We start from the raw sequence: 22,125 nt of genomic DNA, 5'->3' as shown, positions 1-22,125 counted from the left end.
ACACCCCCGTGATGACGAGCCCAGGTGCCCTGCTGTAAGAATCAGCAAGCACCTTAATGTGATCACTGCGGTGCCACATTTTAGCCATGACATACCCAGTACGTCCAAGGTCGGTAAGTACTAACCAACCATGACGTACTGGGGACGTCAAAGGTCGTGAAGAGGTTAAATATAATAAAAAATAAAAACAACCTCAGTGAAATAAAGACATAAGTGATGACATAAATGTACTCACTATCATGGCTCTTCATTGCATAAACATCCACGGACGGGTCAAATTCACCAGGCCCAAAAAAGCGAGGACAGTTTAGCAGATTCCCTGGACTATCTGGGGGAGTGCCATATGAACATATGGGGTTGCCAGTGCCATCTTCGCACTCCTCTTCTTCGGCTCGTTCCTCCACTTCCATCTCTTCCTGCTCTGCACGATCCACATCATGTAAGCCCACCAAGAGACTGTAATCCATTATCTTAAGTACGGACAGGAACTGCAAAAAAAAAGTTATTAGAAATTACACTTGGTCATCTATCACGTCTTATTTTTTTTTTGTGGCAAAAAATATGCAAAAAAAAAAAAAATATGTAGTTTTACAGTACCAGCTAAGTAAATACGATTTCTGAAATATGAGGTATGTTACCAATCGAGGCCATCCATCCTAGATCTCGTCACACATCTTGTTTTGCAGCCTTTGGACGTAACTGAATTTTAATATAGTGGATTGCTGTTTATGAATTTAATGACTAAAATTTCCTGATCTCAGATTTATAGAGATTTCCCTTTTATAGTGGAAAAAATGGTTCTTGTTCTCATGACTGCCGTATGCTAGGGCAGGTCTATCTGTGATCATCCTCACAGAGTAACCCTGTAGAGAGGATTACTGAAAGATTAGGGTCCTGCTTCACTTGTACCTGTGTAGTGTACAGCAAATCATTCTACAGTGTTCACGTTTTCATTTCATGGACATCATTGACACTTTTAAGCATCGGATCCAATATTTAAAAAGGCCATGCATGGTCCTCAGCTCCGTCACAAACAATCCTGTTATCATTTAACCCTGAGCACCTATGAAGGAAATGTACTGTGCTGGGTTGTCTGTACGACAAATACACCCCATGACCTTTAAATTGCAACACCAAGGAGGACGGAGCAGTGGAATTCTGGAAATCACAGGATTGATAGACAGGTTAATGATATGCAAATTATGAAAAAAAAAAAATATGTTTAAAACATCTCAATTTATTTGGTATCGGGTATGAGCTGCTGCTATTAATGGTTATCTGAGGAATGTTCTGACAGGCTGAATGCACCTGAGTACCCAAATCAAGATCCGCTGTTGACAGCTCCCTTTGATTGATGGGAGACAAGTCCAGAGACGCTGCAGGCTATAGTAAAGCGTTAGGACACACAGGCTGCTCATAGTAACACAAGCAACAAGCCGGCTGATGTTGTTGGGTTGAAAAACGGCTCTTGGAACACTTTGGAGAAATGGCTGTGACACTGGTTCCACAACCAAATTAATGCAACACTGAGCTGTTAGTGTACCTGCAATAAAGACTTGAGGGATCCAACTACCATACATTATTCCATCCCCACATCGTAATCCTAGCCTTTTCAGTGACCTAACCCACTGCTCTCAAAGTCTATCAAGGTACAGAGCAAGATCGCAATGGAGGCTGGAACAGAGGTCTACCCTCTTCAGTCCTACTTTTGTCTTGGATATAATAATAGCTAGAGATTGGTCTGGAGACCACGTGGGCACATCATCAGGAGGTCTCGAAGAGGAAACATCACAACAGTCATACTGCTGGGGATTATGGTGTGGGGTGGCATAATGGACTGTCGCTGGCCCGCTCTAGTCTTTATTCCACTAACAGCTTGGCATTACATTGATTTGGCCGTGGAACCAGTGGTAGGGCCATTTCTCCAAAGTGTGTCATGAGTTATTTTTCAACACAACCCCAGACCACATATTCCTCATGGGCTAAGCAGTCTATGTGGTCTAAATGTGCTGCCATGTCCTGCAGCATCTCCAGACTTGGACATCATTGGTCGGCTATTACCTAGTGAGCTGCCAGCAGCGGTTCATTCCTCAGACAACCAAGAATACACTACTTGGTTATCAGTGAGGTGAAATTTCTGCACATGGCGCTCATACACGGTACTGAATAGATAAAGATGTTTTAGAAATTTCCATTTGTTCATCATTTGAAGATCACTATCGTGTATCAATCCTGAGAATTCCATAATTCCATGACTTTTCTTTCTTGGTGTTCCAGTTTCAATGTTGAGGGGTGTATAATAATGTATGAGCAGCAGAGATGTGCTAATCTAGGCTTAAATGGGTGTTCAAGCTCTGCTCAATCCAGCATTGGCGCATGCCACCTAGCAGGCATCAGTAGATGTGACGTCACCACCCTTGCTCACCCCCTATTCTCTTAATTAGGAACTATTCTGCCGTTCTTGGCAGTGACAATGACACAGTGGACAGAGCTGTGCTCTTCTGCTCCATTCACATCCAGCTGCTGCCAGAACTGATCAAAGGGGGTAGTGGACGCCCGTCAATCTGATATTGATTAACCAGCCTCTTTAGTGGTTTCCTTTTTTTCTTAATTTTAAGTAAAGTTTGAAGGAATAAAATATGAGGTAATAAGACAGTCCTCCAATATCACATTACTGTAATGCAAAGTAATTCAACTGTGAAAATGCGTTTGTACCTTATACAGCGGTCGGCTGACCATTTATTCAGGAAACAATGAGTCCCTCTGACTGCAGTTTTGCTGAGCAAGCATCTGATTTCTATAGGGTGAGGGAAATAAACCACCACAAGACACCTCTGTTGGTGGCTTATCTCCCATAAGAATACAAGATCAGGCATATAAAAAAATTCAACATATCTGATCATTAATTGGCGTCCAGGTACATTAGATTGAGTTACAGTGCCTCACCACTTAGGAGTTCCCTTTGATTACAGGTGAATGGAAACACTTGTTTAAATCCAGAAGTGGAAAACCCAAACGGATAATGTTCAGTTCATGCTGCTGTCTCTGAATGCCATCAAGAATATTTCTATCTACTCACAGTGAGCACAAATCCCGAGGCATTTACAACGAAGAATATTCCAAAAACACTTTTTTTTACCCAAATATGGATGGAATCAGAAAGGCCCTAGTTAGAGCTTTTTGGAACATCTGCTTGTTTTTTTTTAGCTTTTTGCACCCTGTGTTTTTCTATGGCATATCCATGGAAGTGGTAGTGCTCATAAACCTACATACAGCTGAAATCAGAATTTTACATACACTATATAAAAAGACACATATGCATGTTTTTCTCAGTATCTGACATGAAATCAGAATAAACCTTTCCCGTTTTAGGTCAATTACAATTACCATCATTATTAATATTTGCCAGATATTATCTGGCATTTATTACTATTAATACATGCCAGAATAATGAGAGAATGTTTTAAGGCATTTTTATTACTTACTGCAAAGTCAAACGTTTCCTTACATTTCATTAGTATTTGGTACCATTGCCCTTAAACTGAATGACTGGGGTCAAACATTTGGGATATCCTTCCACAAGCTTCTCAATAGCTGGTCGGAATTTGGGCCCATTCCTCCTGACAAAACTGGTATAACTGATCCGGGTTTGTAGGTCGCCTTGCTCGCACCTGCCTTTTCAGCTTTGCCCATAAATATTCAATAGGATTTAGATCAGGGCTTTGTGCTGGCCACTCCAAAACATTGACTTTGATACCCTGAAGCCAATGTGTTACCATTTTGCCAGTATGCTTTGCGTCATTGTCCATTTGGAAGACCCATTTCCGCCCAAGCTGTAACCTCGTGGCTGATGTCTCGAGATGTTGCTTCAGTATTGCCATATAATCTTTTTTTCTAATGATGCCATCTATTTTGTGAAGTGCACCAGTTCCTCCTGTAGCAAACTTACTCCACAACAGGCTGCTGCGACCCCCATGTTTCACAGTTGGGATGGTGTTCTTAGGCTTCCAAGCTTCTCCCTTTTTCCTCCAAACGTAACAATAGTCATTATACCCAAAAACGTCAATTTTAGTTTCATCCGACCACAGGACGTCTCCAAAAATTAAGGTCTTTGTTCCTGTGTGCATTTGCAAACAATCTGGCTTTTTTATGCTTCTTTGGAGTAATGGATTCTTCCTGGCAGAGAGGCCTTTCAGCCCATGTTGATGCAGTGCTCATTTCACTGTGGATATTGACACAATCTTACCAGATTCCGCCATCATCTTCACAAGGTCTTTTGCTTTTGTCCTTGGGTTAATATGCACATATCGGACCAAAGCACGTTCATCTCTGGGACACAGAACCAGTCTCCTTCCTGAGCGGTATAATAGCCGGACATTCCCATCTTGTTTATACTTGCTTATAATTGTTTGTACAGATGAACAAGGCACCTTCAGATATCTTGAAATTGTACCCAAGGATGAGCCAGACTTGTGCAAATCCACAATTCTGGATATCTTGGCTGATTTCTTTAGACTTTCCCATGATGCTACACAAAGGAGTAGTGTGGTTCAGGTGTGCATTAAAATAGATCCACAGGTGTGTCTCTAATTAATTCAGATGTGGCCCAAAAAAACTACCAGAAGCTTCCAAACACAAGAAACTTTATCTTTCTCTCATTATTCTGGCATTTGGCAAATAATATTTATGGTAATCCTAAGTGACCTAAAATGGGAAGTTTATTCTGATTTCATGTCAGGTATTGAGAAAAACATGCATATGTGTCTTTTTAAATAGGTGTATGTAAACTTCTGGTTTTAACTGTATGAACAGAAATTTCAGAAGAGTTGTACAGAACATAAAATAGTAATCATCAAGCTGAATATTCTTTATACAGCAGGCAGCTCTGTATTGGGCACTTTTGTAACGAAGGTTGGATATTACTGTACAAAATGATGGTCTGTGCAATGTCATTCATACACAGCTAGACTTCCTCTTGTATACTGGCCTGTTTACACAGGATGAGGAATACTGACGGGAGCACTACGATCGCTTATATGATCAGAGTCCCCTACAACATGTTAGCAGCATTTTTTTCAGTTTACACGAGATAGTGACAACTTTTATCCCAGCATAGACGTTCCAAATACCGGACGAACAAGCGTTTTGTTAGTTTGTAGAGTGACGAGCGGCACATTTGCTTGGACCAATTAGGCCTGTCTAAATGGAATTTTACCAATCAACAGCTTCTGGAATATGGAGTTGGTTAGATTGAAGTGCCTTCACTGCAGCACCAAACACCGTGTCACTCTTGCCCATGTAGCCGTGTTGAGTACTGCAGTTCAGCCTCAAGAAGGAGCTGCAGCAACAGACACAACCAGAAGCTAGAATGACACGGTCTGGGGTCAAGATGCTCCAGTTGTCCATCAGCCTGGTTTGAGACTGCAGACTTAAGACGCTGAAGTCCCCACCACACAAACCATGCGGAGCGTAACCGAGACATGAAAGTCACATCAGTCACTAACACAAATCTGGCCTACAAGCTCTGTACAGCGCTGTGGAATATGTTAGAGCTATAAAAGTAACGGAAATTAAAATGAATGATGCTACGGCCTTGTTTCTGCAGAGTGTCCAGGGGTTACATTTCTGTATCCGTCTGAACAAATGGACATGTTCAGAGGAAAAAACATGAACAGAGTTCACTTGAAGTTTTTGTCATTGTATTATATGGCCCAATCGGCTGTCTCTCTGAATCCTGTTTTAAAGAGAACTCAGACGGAATCTCTGGACGCACTAGAGAAACGCAGTGTGAACACGGGCCAATCTGTAACACCACACCTCTCCAGTGGATAGATGTGACATCCGTTTTTGAAAGACAGCAGCCAGACAGTACTAGTTCTGTACAACCCCTTTAACCCTGCTGTTCTGTTGGTCAAAAATGACCGACTTTGAACTTCAATATTCTTTAAAATATTCAAGATGCGGCTCTGAAACCCGTGGCCGACCGACCCATCCTCATTTAAGTCAATCAACCACAAGTTTCAGAACCGCATCTTGAACACCCCAAAAAATACCAAAGTTCAAAATAGGTCTCCCCAGACCGAACAGAACAGCAGGGTTAAAGAACTGGAGTTCCTTGGCTGGAATCCCATCCACAGACAAGCCATTATGTTGTCATTTATGTCATTTATCAAAGCAGACATGTCCCCTTCAATTGTAACCAGGATGCCAGGGTATTGTTTCTTTCCTTGATAATGGCTTCTATGCCTCTCACCCACTTACTTGAACATCAGAAATATTCTGCTCATTTACCAGAAAATAAACTCATTTAGATCACAGATGCATTTCAAAGCAATTTTCACGTCGTAGTAATGTGTACCAGCTCTCACCTCCACATCTCTTTTCAGCTTCTCAAGGAAAATCTTCTTGTTCTCCTCGCCCACATGCAACTTATGCCCTTCATTCAAGAAATCGTTATCTTTAAACGTGGGTAGATCCTTGGCCTGTGGATTAAGGGGGAATTGGCAATTCAAGCATAATCAGGTACAAAATTCCCTAAAGTAAGAAAAAAAACTTTGGGTAATAGATACAATTAAGTATATATAATGTAATGACTAGCTAAAGGGAAATGTCAAAATGGGTATTTAAAGGGGTGCTCCAGGGCCTGAATATTCTTGGTGTCTCCTTAGGATAATTGCTGGTGGTTCTCCGAACTTGCAGGAGCACTGTTCTGTCTGGAGGGGGTCCTGGTAGACGATACCCCACTGATAAAAAACTGAAGGTTTATTCTAAGACATGGCCACGAGGGATTAAAGTCACTGATAGAAATTTTAAACCTATATACAGTTGTGCTGAAAAGTTTACATACCCCAGCAGAATATTTGCTTTCTTGGCCTTTTTTCATAGAACATGAATGATAACACCAACACTTTCTCCACTCATGGTTAGTGGTTGGGTGAAGCCATTTATTGTCAAACTACTGTGTTTTCTCTTTCTAAATCATAATGACCCTGATCAAAAGTTCACATATCCCATTTCTTAATGCCGTGTATTTCCCCCTCTAACATCAATGACAGCTTGAAGTCTTTTGTGGTAGTTGTGGATGAGGTGCTTTATTTTCTCAGATGGTAAAGCTGCCCACTCTTCTTGACAAAAAGCCTCCAGTTCCTGTAAATTCCTGGGCTGCCTAGCATGAACTGCGCGCTTGAGATCTTCCCAGAGTGGCTCAATGATATTGAGGTCAGGAGACTGAGATGACCAGTGCAGAACATTCACTTTGTTCTGCTGTAGCCAATGACAGGTCGACATGGCCTTGTATTTTGGATCGTTGTCATGTTGCAATGTCCAAGTTTGTTCCATGTGCAGTTTCCGGGCTGATGAGTGCAAATTTGCCTCCAGTATTTGCTGTTAACGTGCTGCATTCATCTTTCCTTTAAATCTGACCAAGTTTCCTGTCCCTTTGCAGCTCACACATCCCCAAAACATCAGGGATCCACTTCTGTGCTTTACAGTAGGAATGGTGTTCCTTTCATCATAGGCCTTGTTGCGCTCTCTCCAAATGTAATGTTTATGGTTGTGGCCAGAAAGTTCACTTTTGGTCTCATCATTCCAAATTACCTTGTTCCAGAAGTTTTGAGGCTTGTCTCTGTGCTGTTTTGCGTATTGTAGGCTAGACACTTTGTGGCATTTGCGCAGTAATGGCTTTCTTCTGGCAACGCGACCATGCAGCACATTTTTCTGCCTCCTTATTGTGCATCTTGAAACAGCCACACCGCTAGTTTTCAGAGAGTCCTGTATTTCAGTTAATGTTATTTGTAGGTTTTTGTTTGCATCCTGAACAATTTTCCTGGGGGTTGTGGACGACATTTTTGTTGGTCTACCTGACGGTGGTTTTATTTTTACAGAGTCCCTGATTTTCCATTTGTTAATCACAGTTTGGACACTGCTTACTGGCATTATCAATTCATTGGATACCTTTTGGCATCCCTTTCCCGTTTTATACAGTTCAACTATCTTTTCCCGTAGATCCATTGACAATTCATTTGCTTTCCCCATGACTCACAATCCAGAAACATTAGTGGCTGGATGAAAGATGCAAGAGTCTGTCTGGATCCCAGAAACTCACTCAGCTTTTATGCACACACACTGATTACAAGAAAACAGGTCACAGGTGAGAATGTTACCTTAACTAGCCATTCAAACCCATTTGTGTCAACTTCTGTGCATGTTTTCAGGCCAAAATCACCAGGGTTTGTGAACTTTTGATCAGGGTCATTTGGATGTTTTGGGTTGTCATTATAATTTAAAAAGAGAAAACAGTAGTTTGACAATAAATTGCTTCACCCAACCACTAACCATGAGTAGAGAAAAAGTCTTGGTGTTATTCATATTCTCTGAAAAAAGGCCAAGAAAGAAAAAATTCTGCCGGGGTATGTAAACTTTTGAGCACAACTAAGTATTATCATGTATGCGAGTAAGGGATCAGTCAGACGGCAATATAAATAGAAGCGAAATTGGAACACAACGCTTAGACTGGTCGGCAGCACTCCTGGCCCAAGTGCAACTGCTGTATAGAGATACATGAAGCCGTCACGTTCGAGTGGGGAGAGCCGCCGGCCAGTCCAAGCAATGTATCCTAGCTCACTCCAGTTTATATAGCCGTCTGACTGCGGCCTAAGAAAGGCCAAATATGTGATCCAACCAATACAAATGCAGTTACCAACCTTTTCTTTGTCACTGGCTTCTCTGCATACAGTGGAGCCCTGGGAAGACAACCAAAGACACAGAGATGAAGACTTGACCATTATAATCACACATATCTCTCACTATATATGGCATGTACCTTTAAGTCATATTTGCGGTGGACTCCGAGACGGTGGCTGAACACATTCCTGGTGACCACCATGTAGGTCTCTACTCCATCTACTGTGAGTCGGTACATGCCAAGGAACTGAGGAAGTAGAGTGTTCCCATGACACTCCACAATAAACTGCAAGGAAAGAGACGGCGATCCGTGACAAGATCCACAAGTATGGAGACACAGAAGGGAAAACACAGGAGAGAATGATGGGAAAATGCATTTTATACAAAAGGAGAGACTACGCTTTGCTTTAATTTTGCACCATTTTCAATACATCCATTTGCGGATAGTAAAACAATTTTTCCATTTACTACAAGAGGCTGAAAACCTGCCCTGATCATCTGCAAATGAGAATATATTTCATGAGAGGTACAGAGACAGAAAACCGTGGGTAAACAAACATTAAATGCATCACGTATGAAAACCAGTCCAAATAATCAGAATAAAGCTCTATTAAAAAAAAAAAAGTCCTGATCTTTCCCACACTTACTAAGTCATTATAAGTACAGTCTGTAGTACTGTTTTTACCATTATTTTGCAAAAGGGGTATTCTCAAGTTTGGAAGTACTGATAACTGCTGGAGGATGAGACCACTGGGACCAACTCTAATACTGAGGACCAGGGCTCTGAACAGCCCCCTTTTAATGGGGCAGCGGTCGACCATGGACCGCCAGCAATAGTGAAGCGTTGCTCTCAACTGGTCTTTGGCACTCCCATGAGAATGAATGGAACGGTGGCAATGGACACGACTGACCACAACTCCATTCACATGGGGCTCTCCAGAGCCCTTGTTCTTAAGATAAGTGGGGTCCCAGCGGTCGCACCTCTAGCAATCTGGAAGCTATACTCTGTCCCATGTAAGCAATAGTACCTGCCAGTAACCATTGAAAATGTAAGTCTTAATGCTAGAGTAAACAGAACCCTTTGTGTGGCTTGTCATCTGGTTTTAAACTTTGAGGAAATGTGAAAGATAGCATGTGAAGTCTGTATTAAAGAGAATCTGTCACCACAATTGTTTTGCTATGTAATCTGAGCACTGTGTGATGTATGGGCAGACACTAATTCCAGCTATGTGTCACTTACTGGGCTGCTTGCTGCAGTTTTGATAGAATCCCTGTTTCCCTGCTGAACATGTAGCAGTGGTCAGTGCTGAGTATAACCCCGCCCACACCCGATTGGCAGCTTTCTATGTACACTGTGCTTTGTCAACAAGAAGCCAATCAGTGGAGGGGGCGGGGTTGCACAGGTTATCCTGACTGGCCAGAATGTGAGACCTAGTCCAACAACGATATCCTCCTGCTGATAGGACATTGATTGTATTGAAACTACAGCACACAGCCTAACATGTGACACATCTCTGCCCCTAAATTGTGCTGCTGTCAGATTAAATAGTAACAAGTGGTTGGAAGATTCCCTTTAAAAAGGCATGACAATTGGGTGACAGAAGAGCCTCAGCGATCTAGAGCTTCCTCGGTCATCTGATTGGTGAGGGTGCTGGAGTCCAGGTTTGTCCTTCTAAAGACAGCAGATGAGTAAATAGCGTACAGAAGGATTGGTACAAAAAAAGTTTACCACAATGGCAGTTACCTGGTGGTATTTCTTCAGAATATTGTGCATCTCTGCCACATCTTCACTAGATATTGTCTTGATAACAAACCGCCTGTCAAAGGTGATCAGAAATCGAGATCCAAAACGTCCCTGGTTCTCACTGTTCACAGGTGCGCTGCGGGTCAATGAGTTCTAGAAGGGAAATAACCATAAATCATATCTGAAATAGGTGTCTGCTTTAAAACTTCCCTAAAATATGACATTAGGATACAAAAAGTTCTTCTCAACATCTTCCATTCAGGTGCCACCCACAACTGCTTGCTGGGGGGCTGTATGCTCCTTCATTGACAGTGCAGGCCATGAACTATGTGCTCTCCCATGCTGCTAGCAGAGGGGCTTTGTCTCCACAGCATCGAAGGAGTGCAATAACACTGGAGCAGGCTAGATACAAACACTGACCACACAGCAGCGCTTACAAGCTCTATAAGTGTCTCAACTTCAGTCCTCAAGACCCACTGGTGGGTCTTGAGGACTGACCTGGAGTGACAGGTCTCTGCCTATATGCGCATGTAACTAGACCCGTCACTCCAGGTCAGTGGGCAGGGAGAAACCGCCAGAGACGCGCCTGTCCAACTAGTTTACAGCGTGGCTCAGAGTCAAACATTCCTGGCCCGATTCCAACGCATCGGGTATTCTAGAATATGCATGTCCACGTAGTATATTGCCCAGCCACGTAGCATATTGCCCAGCCACGTAATATACAGCACAGAGCCACGTAGTATATTGCCCAGCCACGTAATATACAGCACAGAGCCACGTAGCATATTGCCCAGCCACGTAATATACAGCACAGAGCCACGTAGTATATTGCCCAGCCACGTAATATACAGCACAGAGCCATGTAGTATATTGCCCAGCCACGTAGCATATTGCCCAGCCACGTAATATACAGCACAGAGCCGCGTAGCATATTGCCCAGCCACGTAATATACAGCACAGAGCCACGTAGTATATTGCCCAGCCACATAGCATACAGCACAGAGCCACGTAGCATATTGCCCAGCCACGTAATATACAGCACAGAGCCACGTAGCATATTGCCCAGCCACGTAATATACAGCACAGAGCCACGTAGTATATTGCCCAGCCACGTAATATACAGCACAGAGCCACGTAGTATATTGCCCAGCCACGTAGCATATTGCCCAGCCACGTAATATACAGCACAGAGACACGTAGCATATTGCCCAGTCACGTAATATACAGCACAGAGCCACGTAGCATATTGCCCAGCCACGTAGCATATTGCCCAGCCACGTAATATACAGCACAGAGCCACGTAGTATATTGCCCAGCCACGTAGTACGCGGCATACGCATCATCAATAGTAAAAAGTTGGCCACACAGGGTTAATAGCTGCGTTAATGGAGTGCGTTACACCGCGGTCCATTAACGCTGGCATTAACCCTGTGTGAGGGCTGACTGGAGGGGAGTACGGAGCGGGAACTAACTGCGGGGAGGAAGGAGCGGCCATTTTTCCGCCGGACTGTTCCGGTCGCTGATTGGTCGTGGCTGTTTTGCCGCGACCAATCAGTGACTTGGATTTCCATGACAGACAGAGGCCGAGACCAATGAATATCCGTGACAGAAAGACAGAAGGACAGGCAGAAAGACAGACGGAAGTGACCCTTAGACAATTATATAGTAGATGTCTGATACATGCTGCTCGTAGATTGGGCAGCATATGTATTAGCTGTGAGGATCCCATTAAAGACCGGTGCTAGGGTCTTCAATACAATACTGTGCAGGTCCCAGACTTTGGAGGTCTCAGGAGCATCTAATGCCAGCATACCCCATCATCAAGACTGGCGTGAAAACATCTGTCCTGAGGAATCGGGTCCATTCTCTTAAGGAAGAATGAGGCTAATGTGAAAACTCTCTGTATGACATAGGAAGCACATAGAGGTACGGTACGGGCCAACAGAGGCACAATGGCTGCCATATTACCACCCTAATCTTAGACCCTGTATGGAGCTGCATTATGCGTATTTACCTGGTAATCTTGGTCATCGATTCCAAATCTCTCTCGCAGATTCCGGAAGACCATGGGACAATATTCCTTAAATTTGAAACGGCTCGGAAGGTTCTCTCTGGAAATAAGAAAGGATTCTTTGTAAAAACACAGAAGGACCAGGTTTATAGTTGCACACTTAGAGCACACTAAATGTTCAGGGACTATTTATACGGCACCATGGATTCCATTTATAATGGGAGTGATCCTAATGGCAACCTACAAGCCCCATTACTTAGAAAAGAGTTCGGTCAGGGGTTAGGCATCTTAATGGCAAGAAATAATAGACAGGAAACAACAAAAAGGCAAAGTGGGCACATAGTCATACACAGACCCCGAGAATCATGAAGGAGTCAGGAACAGGACAGCTTGCCCTATACGGAGGCCAGATTTAGTTCTTTAGTAGTAGAATACGTACTTTAGTAGTAATCAATATTATATTTAAACGCAAGTTTCTATTGCCGAAAAAAAACATTTCCCAACAAGAACAGAGGAAACCTCAACCTGGAACGAAGCCTGCTACATCAGCAAAAAAGCGGTGACAGGAGGGACTCAAAACCCCAAAAGCTGCCTGATAAGAACGAATACAGAGTCTTCCCCTATCAATCTCCAGGAACAACAATGAGAGGAAGGCCGGCTCATTACAATGGGTCATAAAGCCTCCTATGAATTGCAATGCAGAGACAGGAGGTCAGGTCTGGCTGCACACTAAAGGTCAATCCTGACGTGCGGAAAATGAGCTGCAGCAAAAATGAGCTGCAGCAATTGTGTCCTGCCTGTCTGCCAGGGGCTTATAGAGAGGAGCAGGCGGCACTAGCAATGCATCTATTACAGTGCACTTCTTTAGGAAGAATAGCTGCCGTTACTGATACTAGCAATAATAACCATTCACCTGAAACCTTAGATTAGCTTATCACACTACGTGTTTAAAGACATTTTCATAGATTGTTTGTTTCTTCTATAACTTCTCCCCCACCTCACTTTGCACTTCTCTTATAAATGGTGCACTTCTTTCCATTTTGATGTGAAGCGCCCAACCTGTATGTTATTACCTTATGCCCCGCTACCAATCCCATGTTACATCATGACATGATCCGATAGAGCCAGTTCCATCTGTGTCAGATGGGTAACGGTGCTACTATCCTCTCCTCTATATTCTCCTGAATAAGCTAAGATTAGAAGCATACAAACAGGTAGACTGCACTGTGATCTAATATATAATTGCCTAGAATACTACTTCCTGCAATTTGTGCCAACTTCCGTGGCTTTGTCAGGAGCTAATGTCCGGAGCTAATGTCCGGAGCTAATGTCCGGAGCTAATGTCCGGAGCTAATGTCCGGAGATAAAGTCCGGAGATAAGTGACGTCAACAGTGTCCACTGTCTGATTGGTTGCCGCCTGCTGCGAGCGACCAATCAGAAACGTGCCGTACTGTGACACACTCCGCCCGCCATTTTGGTGTGATTTTTGAATTTTTACCTCACAGCAAGTTTCTACTGCGTGGAGGCGGGCCCAGTGACGTTGCTCTTCAAGCTCCTGCCGAATTTCGTCAAAAAAATGATAATACCATTTACCAAAACTATATATATTTAGTTGTGAAGTGGTTCAGTGACATTTTCACACCAATTTTGAACTTTTGTTTGGTGTTTTCTCCATATACTGCCTATTTTGTTCTTTCTTACTATTATTTATTAATTGTATTATTCTTACATTTGAATAAATAAAGTATATATGGATTCTAGACTCCCGATTCTTTAGAATCGGGCTGCCATCTAGTCTCCTATAACTGTCTGACCGGCACCGTGCAGTAATCATCATTATCATTGATAAGAGCTCCCCTCTGTGGAAAGCTTCATTGGTACAGTCAATGCAATTGCTTCATATAAGAGCTTATGAAAACATAGTTTAAAGATCCAGGTGGGGACCACAGGGAAAGATCAGACTATTCCAGGGCCGACCCTAAGCAGGCCCCTCCCCAGTACACAATTGATTGACAGGTAAAGAGAGAGACCTGTCAATTGTCATGGAGGCGCTGACTTGTCCATTCCCTCCCTACTGGCCCCAGACAGATCTTTATTTATTTCTGATAGTCTAGAGCACTTCAGACAAGACATAACTGCAATCATTCCGCCAGGCTCTGATTCGTGTTGCCCGTGGTTCCAGCTCTGAAACACGTTGCACATTTAAACTATTAACACATATCCTTGCAAAGCATTCTTACTTTGCAGTACTTTTTCCACAGTAGTCTGAAAATATTATATATTTATATATGAACTAGAAGTGTGCATGGATCTGGCTGGTATGTGGTCATAACATCGGCTCAGCTCACATCACATGCAGAAGTGAGTGCACCCGGAAAAGCCCTTTATTGATTCCAAATAATTAAAAATTGCTGTGAGTGACACGTAAATCGATCAACCTATAGGCTGTTACTTATAAGGTTAATTATATACTGCATGCAATGCAGACCGGCAATGGGAAGGAGCCTGATATCTACTGCTATAGGATAAAGACAAAAGGTCCTTCTTCTTCTGAAAAGAAGACTTTTACAATGGCTCTGACACCCTGAATAGAGCATTGAGCCAAACCGTACTTTACTGCCTAAGGAAAAAAAGAATTGGATCCACTTCGGCTCTTATACCAATAAAAGCCATTGCATTAGTTATGATTTATTACACACATTGTATGCATATTAATGGCGCTATGTGGTATGGACAAGCCTCTTTTACATTCCCCAACAACCAGCTGATAAAGTAAGGTCCTCTTGTTTGAAGTCCAAACAAGGCCAGAACTGAATGTTAGCTCTCCCTCTGACGCCAGAAGGCAACATAAAAGAGTCCCATTATGATCTGATGATGCCATCGTGTCAAAATACCTAATGGGGAATTTTAAAAATGATCAACATTTACCCTTAAAGGGAACCTGTCAGTAGACCCCTGCTCCTCCACCCGATGGTCTTCCAACTTCCTCAGGGCCTTACTGCACATGTGCCGCCCTGGGAACAAGCACTCATGCAAGAGTTCTTGGGTTGGGAAAGCAGAGAAGAGAGGCCCATCCATACCGAAAGTAGGCGGTGATCGAATACAATGAGGCGCAACAGCAAGGCCAAGTCTGCAGTTATGGGACAATCGCTTAAAAATTGGACAAGGGATTTCTCCAAAACTGAAACACAGATTGTTAAACCAACGTTATGGATTTATTCAGCATTATAGCAACTTAAATGGGCTGTCCACAACTCAAATCTTCTCAATCCATAGGTCCCCCCCATGTTAAAATAACACCACTTATACCTATGGTGCTGGCATCTTTATGGGTCTGTGCCGGTGACAATGTGGCGTCACGTGACCCCTACGGCCAATCAGCGGCCCCTTCACTCTCCCAGTCTTCAGACATATCACAAACAACCGGAGGAGGAGAGAAGGTACAGTAACAGTGCTCGCTTCCTCCAGATGTAAGCGAATTATCAGATGGCGGGAGAGTGAAGGAGCCACCGATTGGCCGCAGGGTTCACGTGACGTCACACTGTACACAATCAGCGGGAGAGGCAGTGATGACACCGCTGGAAAGGCGCTAGCACCGGAGGGGAGTATAAGTGGCGCTATTTTAAATGGGAGAAACATACGATTGAGAAGAAGTTTTCCAAGTAGTGGACAACCTATAACATAGATGTATATTAGTCTGAGGTTCTCTTTCTTGGAAGCACCTTAGGAGTCGCCCAGCCCATCTTTACAGAGCAGAGCTGTGCTGTATGCTGCCAAGGTAGGCCATAAGATCAGACAGAGAAGGACACTCACTTGTTGAATAGGTGGTTATCCACTTTGATCTTGCTGTAGGCTTTAAAGTCATCTGGCATCAGCATGACCGGGACAGGGACATTACTCAGCTCGTTGATCTACAGACCAAAAGGGAAAAAAACGAAAAAACTTAGTACAATATTGATAACATCTACATCTCAGAATAAGAGGAGACAAGGTCCAGCATGAGGCAGGTAAATAGCAGAATGGGGATTTTCCAACACGAAGAGAAAGGTTTATCTTCGGTCACGTACACAGATCTTTGATGGCTCCGGCATCCAATGTGTTGCAAAATAATAAAGGACACTCACTTCCGATCCACCTACAATGCTGCACGAGCTTCCAACCAGCTTTCACACTTATTGTTCCAGACAGATGGGCACGCAGGAGCTGCCGTTAATCAGTGGCCGCCACATCACCTCTGTGGCCAGTGATTAGCTGTAGCGGTCACATACTGATCTGACCAAGAGTTATGGAGTGTTAACGGTGAACCTCAACAGGGTTGGAGGATCGGTAAGGACAGTATTCTTTGTTTTACTAAAATATTGCATGCAGGATGTTTTTTTCTTTTTTTCAATAAAATTTGGGCTGACTGGCATGGAGACACTACAAGGATGCACTGCAGCACCATGGTTATGCTGCAACGCCGCCAGCTGAACGTGGCCAAAATCCCACCATCACGTGGCCAACTTTGAGGGTAATGCCTCATTCTACCTACAAAACCGAACGGCTGAGTTTCGGCCACGTGTGGCTGCTGCAGAGTGGTGATGGCTACAGGCGCCATGGGTCCTTTTGCTACAGGAGTTGATCTGCAGTTACCCGAATGCGTGTTTGTTAGGCTCCTCTGGACTTTCTAACGTGGGTTCCATTTATTATTGTGTCTTTCCATTGGGTATAAACCACTGCTAAGCAACATAGGGCGAGTCCCATGGGTGATCGTGGCAGATCTATGTGCTCCTGAAGGGATCAGGGGCTCTCACCCCACAACAAAGTGTCGGCAGGACATATACATATACTCCAGCACGTCTGAGCTTTGTGGGAAGTGAAAGGAAAATTATCAACGCATCTAAAAATATCAGTCTCACCAACTGGCATTGTACATTTTTGCCCTTGTTCTGCAGACCGTAGACACATGCCCACAATGACCCAAACCGTCTGACATGTTGACAAAGCAACCAATCACAGGGCACCTTTCATTTTTCCAGAGCCATATAGAATATTGTTAGAGCTATATGACCAGCCATAAGGTCAGATTTTTGTTTTGGGTGAGCCCCATAAAACTCTGCATGTGAACATACCCATAGCTACTTTCGATAAACGAGGACCACCAGCTATGGATGTGCATGTAAATTGCAATAAACCTCTAATTCCCTATCTGACTACAGAATGTTTTCTCTCATAACTACAGCTCAGGCTCATATAGGCCTCGTTACCCATAGCAACCAGTCTCCATCATATAACCTGCACACAAAGATGTGGTCAGTGCGTTGCCCCCAGCAGTGCCTATAGCGTGGGGTGCGGAGAGCCAGGGTATTAGCTCCTGCGTTGCCATAGTAAACCGGGAAACAAGCAAGATAGAGAGAGGAGGAAATACATAGGTGTGCCGAAGTATTACTGCATGGAAGCCCCCCACATCAACAGAAAGGGGAGAGCAAGATACATAGTCTATCCCACCTATTACTAGTGCATGCAGGTATATAGTACAGGTAATGTAGGGCGTGTGTGCCCGGACCGACAGGATATACAACAACAGAGACATATTGGGGCCTGTAAACACAGAAGAGACAAACCAGGAGATACAAGTAGTGGTGGCGGCAGAGCTGTATACATGCACTAGGAGTATATAACACACCGGGATACACGGACTTACGGTATACAGCTGGATAGAGACACTGGTGATCAGAGAATATAGTGTATGAGATAATGGATGCTGGGAGATGTAGTGGTGGAAAGAGAGGAGTCTGCAGATAAAGAGGATACTGGAGTGTACACGACATACACGTATTCATTAGTGATGAGCTGTATACACGCTAGGTGATCAGTACAAACAGTACAGGAGAGCTATAAAATCTCCATATCCTGCACTATTATAGTACATGGTATATACAGGGGCGTATAGATCATTGGCGCAGTTTGTGCAGAAGCACGGCTCTCACTGTGCGGCTCTGTATGTATTTATATGCACCACATAGATTTGGGCGCTCAGTGTGGATTATTAGACATTTACATGCACGGTATAAACTGTATACATCAGCCGTGTGGCTCAGTGTAATATTTACATGCACATATACAGTTCACGGCATACAACAGATTATTGGGGCTCTCAATAAATATATATATCCACACACTCACACGTATGTACACACCAGATCCATCACAGCTCTCAGTATACAGACACATATGCGCACACCACATACAGTATACACTGGATAACTGGATACATCACAGCTCTCGGTATATAGACACATGTACACACCAGAAGCATAAATATATATATATATACATACATACACACCGGATACATCAGGGCTGTGTGTGTGTGTGTGTGTGTGTGTGTGTGTGTGTGTGTGTGTGTGTGTGTGTGTGTGTGTGTGTGTGTGTGTGTATATATATATATATACACACATACACGCGTGTGTATATATATATATATATATATATATATATATATATATACACATACACACACACATATACACACAGGACCCCTCAGGGCTCTATGTATGTATATATACACACACACATATACCCACACACACATATACACACCGGACCCCTCAGGGCTCTATGTATGTATATATACACACACACACATATACCCACCGGACCCCTCAGGGCTCTATGTATGTATATATACACACACACACACATATACCCACACACACATATACACACCGGACCCCTCAGGGCTATATAGGTCCAAAATATCGGCACTAAGATATAAAGAAGCTCCCAGAAGACCTGAAATACAGCGGATGCTCCACCACTTCTACAACCTTGAGTACATGCCAAACCCAGAGGGAGTGAACCAAGCAGCAAAGGACCTCAACAATATATTCTACGCAATGGCCAGACTGTCCGACCTTAAAAAAGTCGACTACAAGAGACCAAAAGAAACACAGGTCAATGGCTGGTTTGACAGAGAATGTAAAGCTGTACGGAAGACCCTGAGAACAGCCTCCAACAAGAAACACAGAGACCCCAACCACCTGGGTCTGAGGGAAGCCTATGACTCCATACAAAAGCAGTACAAAACCATCCTCAGGAGGAAGAAGCAGAGTTACATCTCTACGAAGCTCAATCAACTCCAAGACGCCCTCCAAGACCACTCCTTCTGGGAACTATGGAACCACATGGACACCAAAGACAAGAAAAACAACAACCATATCCAAAATGGCAACCTCTGGCTCCAATACTTCAGAGACCTCTATAAAGACATTCCAAAGGAAGGACTAAGCCAAGAACAGGAAAACATAATGGCGAAACTAAAAGCAATGGAGGAAAAAATCAAAAACTTCCAAAACCCGGTGGATACACCTATAACACTACAGGAAGTAACCGAGAGACTCTCCTCCATAAGAAGTAGAAAAGCCGGTGGCCTAGATGGAATCCTACCAGAAATGCTGAAGTACAGCCCACCAGAAATACAGGCTGCAATGGTTAAACTCTTCAATATTGTACTGAGTGCCGGCTACTTCCCTCGTACCTGGAACCAAGGCCTCATCACACCCATCCACAAGAGTGGGGACAGGTATGACCCAGCCAACTACAGAGGCATATGCGTCAGCAGCAACCTGGGAAAACTGTTCAACAGTATCCTGAACAAGAGGATCCTCACCTTCCTCACCGAGCACAACGTCCTCAACAAGAGCCAAGCAGGGTTCATGCCGAACCACCGCACCACTGACCACATCTATACTCTGCACAGCCTCATTCAGAGACACATCTACAATACAAAGAATGGGAAGATATACGCCTGCTTTGTGGACTTTAAAAAGGCCTTTGATTCAGTGTGGCACCCGGGCTTATTCCTGAAACTGCTGGAGAGTGGAATAGGAGGAAAGACCTACGATGTCATCAAAAGCTCCTACACCGAGAGCAGCTGCAGCGTGAGTGTGAGCGGCAAAAGAACGGCTTTTTTCCAGCAGAGCCGCGGAGTAAGACAAGGCTGCAGCCTAAGCCCAACGCTCTTCAACATCTACATCAACGAGCTGGCTACCGCCCTGGAATCCTCCTCAGCACCAGGACTCACCCTCCACGACGCTCAGGTGAAATTCCTGCTGTATGCAGATGACCTGCTGCTGCTGTCACCAACCGAGAAAGGCCTCCAGGACAACCTGAAAATCCTAGAGAAATTCAGCTCCACCTGGGCCCTACCGGTCAACCTAAAGAAAACCAACACCATGGTGTTCCAGAGGAGAAAGAGAAGACCAGACCAACACCCATCATTTATCCTCAACAACTGCGACCTCACAGGAACGGACAAATATACCTACCTGGGCCTAGAGATTCACCGGTCAGGGAACTTCAAACAAGCCATAGAGACCCTGAAAGACAAGGCCTGCAAAACCTTCTATGCCATCCGAAGGACACTCTACCATCTGAAGCCACCAGTGAGGGTCTGGCTAAAAATCTTCGACTCCATCATCGCCCCAATCCTCCTGTATGGCAGCGAAGTCTGGGGTCCTCACACCTACCCAGACTGGTCAAAGTGGGACTCCAGTCCAACAGAAATATTCCACCTGGAATTCTGCAAGCACCTTCTCCAGGTCCATCGGAGCACCTCCAACAGTGCTTGTCGGGCCGAGCTGGGCAGATTCCCTCTACACCTGACAGTTCTAAAGAGGGCGCTGTCATTCCGGGCTCACCTGCATAGGAGCAATCCAAGCTCCCATCACCATAAAGCCCTGATACATGAAGGTGAAACAGAAAAACCAGAACCCCCGGAACAGCCCAGCCAAACCCAACCGGAGCAGAACACCAATCACAACAACCTGACAAAAGCCGGAATTAGGAAGATGGCAGATGTAGGCCAGGAGAGGTATGTCAGTGACTGGAAGAATGATATCATCAGCTCACAGAAACTGACCATGTACCGGAGCCTACAGAGAGACTACAGACTGGCCCCATATCTGGAGAAACTCCCGGACCCCAGAGACCGCCAGATCCTGAGCCGATATAGACTCAGCGCCCACAGTCTGGCCATCGAATGTGGCCGACACAGGCAGAGCTACAAGCCCAGGGAGGAAAGACTGTGCCAACACTGTGACCAGGAGGCCATAGAGGACGAAACCCACTTCCTGCTACACTGCTCCAAATACTCAGCAGTGAGGGACACTCACTTCAGGAGACTCTCACATCTCTTCCCAGACTTCATCACCATGAAGGAGGAAGAGAAAACATATATCTTGCTGGGAGAAGAAGAGAGAGCGGTGGAGATAGCAGCGCGGTATGTGAGCGAATGCCATAGACTGCGAGAAAGAGAACTATGATGCCATGGACTATAGCCCCCAACCTGGATCTGCCCCATCCACCTCCCCTATGCCATGGACTATAGCCCCCACAATGGACCTGCCCCATCCACCTCCCCTATGCCATGGACTATAGCCCCCAACCTGAACCTGCCCCATCCACCTCCCCTATGCCATGGACTATAGCCCCCAACCTGGATCTGCCCCATCCACCTCCCCTATGCCATGGACTATAGCCCCCAACCTGGATCTGCCCCATCCACCTCCCCCCACAGCTCCTACCCAACATCCCCTCAGTCCCTATCCCTATTGCCTCTATACACTTGCTTTGGCAAAACTGATGTGTATTTGGTCCTGCCAATAAAGCTTCTTTGAATCTTGAATCTATATATATATATACCCA

General features: G+C 44.4%; 1 protein-coding gene across 1 annotated transcript in view; it reads right to left on the bottom strand.

Annotated features, from left to right (window-relative positions):
• PIP4K2B (phosphatidylinositol-5-phosphate 4-kinase type 2 beta) overlaps positions 1 to 22,125 on the bottom strand; it is a 53,758-nt gene that overhangs the window by 30,109 nt on the left and 1,524 nt on the right. Inside the window, exons 2-8 of the mRNA XM_069751688.1 lie at positions 16,252 to 16,349; positions 12,441 to 12,537; positions 10,427 to 10,579; positions 8,822 to 8,968; positions 8,703 to 8,741; positions 6,369 to 6,482; positions 236 to 488 (exon numbers count right to left, since the gene is read on the bottom strand). Of these exons, the coding sequence (XP_069607789.1) occupies positions 236 to 488; positions 6,369 to 6,482; positions 8,703 to 8,741; positions 8,822 to 8,968; positions 10,427 to 10,579; positions 12,441 to 12,537; positions 16,252 to 16,349 (901 nt within the window). The remainder of the gene's footprint in view (positions 1 to 235; positions 489 to 6,368; positions 6,483 to 8,702; positions 8,742 to 8,821; positions 8,969 to 10,426; positions 10,580 to 12,440; positions 12,538 to 16,251; positions 16,350 to 22,125) is intronic.

Source organism: Ranitomeya imitator, chromosome 2, assembly GCF_032444005.1.
Source record: "Ranitomeya imitator isolate aRanImi1 chromosome 2, aRanImi1.pri, whole genome shotgun sequence".
NCBI classification, from domain to species: domain Eukaryota; kingdom Metazoa; phylum Chordata; class Amphibia; order Anura; family Dendrobatidae; genus Ranitomeya; species Ranitomeya imitator.
This window is presented reverse-complemented; position numbering and strand designations above follow the sequence as displayed.